Below are 8,600 nucleotides of genomic sequence, written 5' to 3'. Positions count from 1 at the left end.
ATAAATATGTACAAACATATATACATATATACAGGTGCTGTGGGGAAGGGAAGGAGGTAAGACGGTGGGGACAGAGAGGGGGACGAGCTGGAGAGGAAGGAGTGAATGAATGAACACAGGTTGAGCATGCTTCTTAGAGCTTTCTCTTGCGAGGGAAGGAGGCAGTGAGTGTGGGGAAGAGACAGATTGACCATGAGCAACAGATCAACCCTACTGGGCTGCATAATAATAATAATAATAATGATGTTATTTGTTAAGCACTTACTATGTGCCAGGCACTGTACTGAGCGCTGGGGTGGATACAAGCAAATCTGGTTGGGCACAGTCCCTGTCCCACGTAGGGCTCACAGTCTCGATCCCCATTTTACAGATGAGGGAACTGAGGCCCAGAGAAATGATTTGCCCAAGGTCACACAGCGGACAAATGGCGGGGCTGGGATTAGAACTCAGGACCTTCTGACTCCCGGGCCTGTGCTCTCTACCCACTACACCACGCTGTGTCTCTGCCAGCTGACACCAGGCCTACCTCTGAGTCATAAAGCCTAAATTCTAAATCGGATCCAAAGAACAGCCTCTTCCCTCCAGACTGTAAGCCCCTTGTGAGCAGGGATTATGTCTACCAACTCTCTTGACAGTGCCTGGCAATTATTCAAAACTTAAATACCATCACTATTATTATTACTTTCCCATGTGCTTACTACAGTACTCTGCAACCAGCAAGTGCTCAATAAATACCATTGATTGATTGAGGGATCTTCCCCCACTTCCTTCTCCCCATGTGGAATTCAAGATTTGTTGTTTCTCCTTTGGTGGCGAGGCTGTGTGTCAGGACTTGCGGTGATGCAACACACCTGACAAACTGCCACATATTCCTAGTTGTGCCCCATTCCCCCCGACGTTCACCAGTGGCACCACCCCCCATTCCTGTTTGCCAGCAATTAAGGGCCAGTTCTGGCCTCTCCTGCCTTGCCCCCACCAACTACCAACTCCAAATCAATCGCCCCAGTTCCAAAAGTGTGAACTGATGCTGGCTAGCCCCTTTCTCAGGGTATCCGGGTAAGGAATGAAGCAGCTGAAACACGTGGGCTGCACCTTTTAGCAATGGAGTCTCTTTATTGGTTATTTTCCAATATTATTTGTAAAGTAAGGTACAAAAATATTCCAATAAATTCTATTTTCAAAGTTGTGATGCATTCCGCCGAGGACCCAAGGAGGACGCCCTTACCCCGACCCTCTCACTTCACAGCAGCCCAAGCTGGGAGTCCAAACTCTGCTCTCTGCCAGGTGCTGCTCAACAAACATTGGCAACGTCAGGTTAGAAGCAGACAAAACGCAGACGCTTCCTTCCAGCTTCCGTCTTTGACATTTCACTTGTTTCGGCAAAGCCCTAAGGATACTAGCAGAAGAAAATACTTGATATTTCATATTTATATATATATAATATATATACGATGTGTGATGGGAAAGAGGATTAGAGTGCGCAAGTTAAAAGCTTTACATTGCTGCAGCTGTCAGAGCCACCCAGAGCAGAAATGCTCCAGGGAGGATGTGAGTGGCATTACAGTTGAGCTCTCCCTCCTGGGGTTCTAGGTTGGCTAATGTGGCAATAGAGGCATTCAGGCGTTGTTTAAAACTGGCCTCTGCCTTGGTGCCCTTAAAGGGGGCATCTGACAGTATTCAGTCCTGTTGCCATGATCTGATATTATCTTGTATCTACCCCAGGGCTTAAGTAGAGTGCTTGGCACAGCTCCAGCACTTCAGAGACACTACCATTATTGTGATGATTCCATTGTGCAACGTGCTTCCTCTCTCTCTCTCCCATCTGACAGTCATGTTCTTGCTGGAGGTACAGGACGTAAAGTGCACACTCAGGTTGGTTTTCAACGTGCAGGATCCATCCAAGGCCAAAGCGACAAACGGCACAGTGCCAATACTGTGCCCCAGGGCACCCTACCCAGCAGGTGGTTGCTTTGGTCGCCATTTCAAAGGAAGTAAATACTCATTCTTAAGCCCACTCTCTGACCCTCCAAAAGCCCCTGCTGCCGGGAGGAGAGATCTGAATGAGTTTGGATACCAGGAAGTTCCAGGTTTGGTTTAACACGTGTGGAAAATATAGAGAGAGCCTCAAGGATTCTGGAAAAAGTTGAGAAAGTTCGAGGGAGGGAGGGATGGACGGAATCACACACAAATGATCAGCAAAGAAACTTTCAGAAACTCCGCAATATGCCCCCTCCCTTCTCACTGGGCCTCCCGGCCACACTGTAGCCCACACCCCGGCTGAACCGTGGGGTCTGGGGCCCCAGGACAGACCAGAATACGAGAGGTTTTTCTGAGTTGGCTATTGCCTGCATGCATGCAAACCCCTGGCTCGGCAACACAGGGGAACCACTCCTCTGTCCTGTCGCGTCGCAAACGCAGAGACAGGGAAGGAAAGGGGTGGGAGAGGAGGACACCCATTTATCCGCTCCAGATTTGCTCGGTCACTTCTGCTGGTGTCCTCGGGGCTCGGGGAGGAGGTCAGTCCTCTTCATCTGCCCCTTCCTCATCCGTCAGGCTCTGTCCGTTCACAGCCGGTGAGTCAAGCCGCCCTTGTGACAAATCTTCAAAATCCTGACTCATGGCTGGGGAGATGATATCGGGGCTCGTGTCACACGATTCTGTGCTCTGTTCAGAGGTGGCGATGGTGGTGGTTGTGCTTTGGGGAATAGGGTCAAAGTCGTCATCGTCTTCCAGGATGGGCGACTCATGGATATCTGGGGGAGGAAAGCGCTGTGGCTCCCACTGCTGCCGTTGGCCCAGCCCCACCCAGGAAAATCGGAGGGGGGTTCTCTCTTGGGGGGGGGGGGGGGGGCAGAGGAGGAAAACCTAGATCCTACTCAAGAGGAACACTCCAATACGGTGGGAGTGGGAGACCCCAAGGGACGCGGGACGCAGAGGCGCCACACCGCAGAGGCAGACTGATGGGGTTTCCATTTGTGGTGAGCGGCTAACAGTCCAGGCCTCCCCCTAGCCTGGCTGTTGCTCCACAACCCCGTCACCTGTCTTAACTCTACAGGTCTCTCCTGAGTGCCTTCTACTGTCAGCGTCTTCCCCTGTGGGCCATGAACTCCTCCTTAGCTGCCATTTTAGAAGTCTCTGGAATTCAAAGTGACCCACGGGGGATGGCTGACATGCACCAGTTACTCACATTTGAGTGAGGTCACAAACTAGGGACACACTCAGAGATCTGGTGGCAAGATACTCACGGCTGAAAGCATCTGGGTATTGCTTTGCCAGCTTCCCTTTCAGAGTCCTGTGTGGGAAGGGGGAGGAACACGGGGTCTGAATTTTGAACAAAATATATGGATTTTCCCGGGTCAAGAGAAAATTCGGTGGCATTCTCGGAGAGCTCGAAGGCTTTCCTGACACTCAACCCCTTTCCTCTCTCCCAGTCTCAAAGACTTCTCTAGCCTCAGGGGGCTCCTCAACTCAATCAATCAGAAGTTCTGATTGAGCACCAACTGTGTGCACAGTGCTTGGGAGGGTACAATGCAATAGAGTTGGTAGGAACGTTCCCTGCCCGAATAATCAAGAGCAGGGACTGTGCCTACCCGCAATCCTGGACTCTCCCAGGATTTAATGGTATTTGTTAAGCGCTTATTATATGCCAGGCGCCGTTCTAAGCACTGGGGTAGATACAAGATAATCAGGTTGGACACAGTCTCTGTCCCACATGGGGCTCACAATCTGAATCCCCATTTTACAGATGAGGTAACTGAGGCCCAGAGAAGTGAAGTGACTTGCTCAAGGTCACACAGCACACAAATGGTGAAGCACCTAGTACAGTGCTCTGCCCACAATCAGCGCTTAATCAATACCCATTGATTGCCTGCTCGATAGAGGGTTTGCCTGCATGACAACTTGACTGCCTAAGTGGGCTGCTACTCGGCAACTCACACTCTTTCCCTGCATCCCAAGGCTTGGCTCTGCCACCCCCGCCCCAACCTCATCATTTGACTGGGCCTCATCTGAATCCCCGGCACGCACCCTGGACTGTGAGACGGTGCTTGGAAAGGAAGACGAGGCCTGTGGCCTCCAGGAAGTTCTTCCCGATCACCCTCTCCCCCGCCACAACCTGCCGACAATCCGTGGCCCTCTCGGCTTCCTCAACTCCTTCTGGCATTAATACGTCTGTCTGTCCATCCCTCTCGGTAATGTCTGAGCGCCCGTCTCGTCTCCCTCGGGAGCAGACAACACGTCTACTCTTTAACATGGATTCCCAAGGCCCCAAACAGGTTTATGCACCCCTTGGGTGCTCAGGGGAGACTCGCGGACTGACCTGATTCTGCGGAAGATGCTGTCCAGGTCTTTCTTCATCTCCACCAGGGTCCTGGTGTGATGGAGGAAGCGCTCGTTCATTTGCTGCATGCGCACGCTGGAGAGGTTGTTGAAGTTGAGCAGCATTTCATTGGTTTTCTCAAACCGGTCTAGCCTGTGGGGTGGCCGGGGAGGAGGAGGAGGAATGTATCAGCGCTCTCGGGTGCTCCGAGAGCTAGATCCACATCCACCCCCGAATCCAGGTGGCTGCTTCGCTCCAAAGGGTTGACCCCTTCCCTGTGCATCTCTGTGGTTCAGCAAGCAGTCAGGCGCACACTCTAGCGCACATTCCTCAGACCCACAGAGGAAGGTGAAGGGCAGGGCTGGGCCTGCCCTGACTACTGCCCCATTTTTTTCCCAAGTCCTTTCCAAAACAGATGATCTTGCCCCAGTGAAAGACCACTCCAGAGTACGGCTCGAACGGCTGCCCGCGCTGGGTTGACGGGAAGGGCACCGTGAGACTGGCCGAACGGCTCACTGGGTTAACGTGTTTATAGTGTTTTCCACACCACGCACACCCAGGGCTCTTATAACCCAAGGGTTCCATGCTCGAAGAACCCCGTGTTATGGAAAACACGCGTTGTGGGACTCACCCCGGGTTGGGTTCAATGCAGGGCACGTGAGCACAACCATTTCCTCTGACCCCACATTGTGCTGTGTCAGAACGTTCCCTAGTTTTGCCATCACTTTCTATCTAAAACATGTAGTCAAAACCTGTGGTGAGGTAGAACTGACTATAAAGACAACCAGTTTTCCTCTAACGAGGGCTCATTTTCTTGCCAACCTCCAGGTTAAGGAAAATTCACATCGGCGTACTCCTGGTGTCCGATGCCATGTGCGTGCGTGCGCACAGGCGCACACATGCACATCTGCTACGGACTCCGGGGCACACTGTATCCAAACGTCTGATAGGTCCTTATGGGCAGGGATCGTCCATACCTATTCTGCTGTACTCGACTCTTCCAAGCGCTTAGCCTAATGCTCTGCACACAGTAAGCACTCAATAAATATCACCAATTGGTCGACTGAATGCTCCCTAATTCCCTAACAACGTTCTAGCCGAGACGTGTTATGATGGAGCTGAGGGTACTGGTTGTACGGGCTAATTCTGCAATGCTATTTTAGTTCCACCCAAATAACAAGAAACGGCCCCCTCCGTTGCTCCCGGGCTGATTCCAAACTCCAGGCTTCCACCATCCTCAAGAAGACCCTCTCGGGAAGGAAGAGAGTTTGTGGCTGATCTGACCTCCTGGCAAGTGCAGGTGTGTGTGAGGGGCCGGCTTGTCTCCCAAAGTGCCGGTCTGAAATCTACATCCTACTTGTTTGTTTCACAACTGCCAGCTTCCAAGCGAGGCTGGTATTCAACTAGTGACTGCAAGGTGACAGTCCCCATGGCCCCTTCTTCTAGTCATCTAGGTCCTGGAAGGGTGAAAATACCCTTGCCGGGCCAAGCCCTAAAATCCAACAGCTTTTTCCTGCTTAGGCCTGGTGGGCTCTTATCCCACACTATGCTACAATATATCCTCTGCCCAGGACTGGTGGGATTTTATTTCATGCGAACAGACTAGCTTTCACTGGACTACAAACTATGCTCTGCCTTGGACTGGTGGGATTTTAGACTGGCCTTCGTTGCGCTACGATGCGTCCTTGGAGAAGTTAAAGTATCTGCAAGGTTACGAGAGACCACAGTGTTACTTACATGTTCTTCTGTGCCAGAATAATGGCATTCACATCCTCCGAGTTCACCATGCTCAACACCCGACTACAGAACACCCCGGAAGCCGAAGTGGGGGGGTCCATCTCCTCCGCCTCCTCCTCCTCCGCAGCCTGCAATAATAGCACAGCCCTAAAGTACAGATTACTAGGATTGCAAATGGGGAAGTTCAGAGCTTCTTGGGTCCTGCTCGACCACACTGCTTCTCCACAGGCCCTGAGCCCGACGGAGTTAAACGTTCGCTTTAGCCAACTGAGCCCCCAAACAATCCCAGAACGCCTGATGTGCTGCGGACTCTTGACGGGAGCAGACGGTCCCACAGTGGTTTCCAGTCTCCCGGGCAGGACCGTTGCCATCGCCAACTCGCTCAGAATTCCCTGAATGGAACCAACGCAGTTAGTGCTGCCCCATTCTGTGTTTCACTTCTGCATGGTCCGAAGGGAACTTGAGCACCTACTGTTCTCCTTATGCTAGATAAAAGGATGCCACCAGCAGAACGACAAGGGGGTTTAGGGGCAGGCCTTCCCTTTTCCCCGGCCTTTGGGGAAGGGAATAGGCTGACCCCCCCGACTGGGGGAGAGCACAGTGTGCAACGGCACCCAAAGGGGGCCAACGGGGAGGAAAGGCCTGGGCGCATTTCCCGTGCAGAACCGCGGGTTCGCACTTTTTCCGGGAGCAGCAGCTCGGGCATACTTCCCTCCTCTCCACTGCCAGGGGATCACGAAGGTATTTCCACCCGGTCCGGGGAAGGGCAGCAGGAGGCCGTGCCGGTGGGTTCTGGACACCACCTCCTTCCTCCACGCAACTTTCCCCGGAGCCGGGAGGGAGCGAGGGGGGGGGGGGGGGTCGTCTCAATTACCTTTCGGTCAGGGACTAAACTGGACTCTTCCCCCCCTCCCCCCCCCGGGGCCGGGGCGGATGGAGGGGCAAGGGGTCGGGGCAAGGGGGCTGGTGATGGGGGGCGAGACGGCAGCTGCGACCGGAGGGGCACGACTGGCTAGCCCCGCCCCTCCTCAGGTCACGTGGGCGGCCACAGCTGGGGGCTCCCACTTCCGGGTTGCCCTGCGCGCTGAGCGTGCCGGGGTGACGTCATGACGCAGAGCGCGCGGAGGGGGCGGCCTGAGGGAGGAGCGAGGCGGGAGCAGAGAGGAACCAATAATAATAGTGGCGTTTATGAAGCGCTTACTCTGTGCAAAGCACTCTTCTAAGCGCTGGGGAGGTCACAAGGTGATCAGGTTGGCCCCCGGGGGGGGGGGGGGCTCACAGTCTTCATCCCCATTTGACAGATGAGGGAACTGAGGCCCAGTGAAGTGCCTTGCCCAAAGTCACCCAGCTGACAAGTGGCGGAGCCGGGATTTGAACCCACGACCTCTGTGACTCCAAAGCCCGGGCTCTTGCCACTGAGCCACGCTGCAGGGCCCTTTGGAGGTGTGGAGGGAGGAAGACCCTTCCTTCCTCTCCCCCTCGTCCCCCTCTCCATCCCCCCATCTTACCTCCTTCCCTTCCCCACAGCACCTGTATATATGTTTGTACATGTTTATTACTCTATTTTACTTGTACGTATCTATTCTATTTATTTTATTTTGTTGGTATGTTTGGTTTTGTTCTCTGTCTCCCCCTTTTAGACTGTGAGCCCACTGTTGGGTAGGGACTGTCTCTGTTGCCAACTTGGACTTCCCAAGCGCTTAGTACAGTGCTCTGCACACAGTAAGCGCTCAATAAATACGATTGATGGTGATGATGGAGGAGGAAGGGAGGAATCAGTGGTGTTTATTGAGTGCTTGCTATGGGCAGAGCACTGTACTCAGCGCTTGGGAGACTCCATGAGAGTTGGTAATGATAATGATGGTATTTGTTAAGCGCTTACTACGTGCCAAGCACTGGTCTAAGCGCTGGGGTAGATACAAGGTGAGCAGGTTGTCCCACCGGGGGCTCAGTCTTAATCTGCATTTTCCAGACGAGGTAACTGAGGCACAGAGAATAATAATGATGGTATTTGTTAAGCGCTTACTATGTGCAAAGCACTGTTCTAAGCGCTTGGGGGATACAAAGTAATCAGGTTGTCCCACGTGGGGCTCACAGTCTTAATCCACATTTTCCAGAGGAGGTAACGGAGGCACAGAGAAGTGAAGTGACTTCCCCAGGTCACACAGCGGACAAGTGGCGGAGTCGGAATTAGAACCCATGCCCTCCGACTCCCAAGCCTCTTTCCACTGAGTCACGCTGCTTCACTAACGTGGTAGAAACGTTCCCTGCCCGCAGGGAGCTGACGGTCTTGAGGAGGAGCTTACAGAATAGAGGGAATAAGAAGAAAGAAGAAGGGGATTCCTGGAAGGGAAGATCCTGAGGCTATTCTGAAAGGTAGGGAGAGGAGACACTTGGTGAGAGAGAGGCATTTGGAGAGTTTCTGAGACCTCGGCACACCCTTGGCACACCCGCGAACCCCCTCCCAACCCACCTTGCCAGAGAGCACCAAAACTAAGGGCAGCAGGTGACTGGACTTCTGAGTTCTTCCAGATCCCTCTAGACT

General features: G+C 53.2%; 1 protein-coding gene across 4 annotated transcripts; it reads right to left on the bottom strand.

The window, feature by feature from the left end:
* Positions 1–1,087: 1,087 nt before the first annotated feature.
* KXD1 (KxDL motif containing 1) lies at positions 1,088–7,033 on the bottom strand. 4 transcript variants are annotated; one of them, XM_038740052.1, is made up of 5 exons: positions 6,930–7,033; positions 6,056–6,183; positions 4,319–4,471; positions 3,246–3,292; positions 1,088–2,753 (listed from the first exon to the last, which is right to left on the bottom strand). In XM_038740052.1, the coding sequence occupies exons 2-5, from the start codon at positions 6,154–6,156 to the stop codon at positions 2,518–2,520; spliced, it is 537 nt and encodes a 178-aa protein (XP_038595980.1). In that variant the 5' UTR covers positions 6,157–6,183; positions 6,930–7,033; the 3' UTR covers positions 1,088–2,517. The 4 variants fall into 4 exon arrangements, with proteins under 4 accessions (XP_038595980.1, XP_038595977.1, XP_038595976.1 ...); XM_038740049.1 differs by lacking the exon at positions 6,930–7,033 and adding an exon at positions 6,735–6,904; XM_038740048.1 differs by lacking the exon at positions 6,930–7,033 and having other exon boundaries at positions 6,056–6,903.
* Between the last annotated feature and the right edge of the window lie 1,567 nt (positions 7,034–8,600).

The sequence above is a fragment of the Tachyglossus aculeatus genome, chromosome X1 (genome assembly GCF_015852505.1).
Source record: "Tachyglossus aculeatus isolate mTacAcu1 chromosome X1, mTacAcu1.pri, whole genome shotgun sequence".
Classification (NCBI taxonomy): domain Eukaryota; kingdom Metazoa; phylum Chordata; class Mammalia; order Monotremata; family Tachyglossidae; genus Tachyglossus; species Tachyglossus aculeatus.
This window is presented reverse-complemented; position numbering and strand designations above follow the sequence as displayed.

Bases quoted from the DNA above. Each gene is read 5' to 3' on its own strand.
- KXD1 (XM_038740048.1), bottom strand. From the start codon at position 6,426: ATGGCAACGGTCCTGCCCGGGAGACTGGAAACCACTGTGGGACCGTCT. The intron at 4,472-6,055 runs GTAAGTAACACT...GCCACCCCACAG, and splicing joins ATTCTGGCACAGAAGAACAT to GCTAGACCGGTTTGAGAAAA. The intron at 3,293-4,318 runs GTCAGTCCGCGA...CTTCCCACACAG, and splicing joins AGCATCTTCCGCAGAATCAG to GACTCTGAAAGGGAAGCTGG.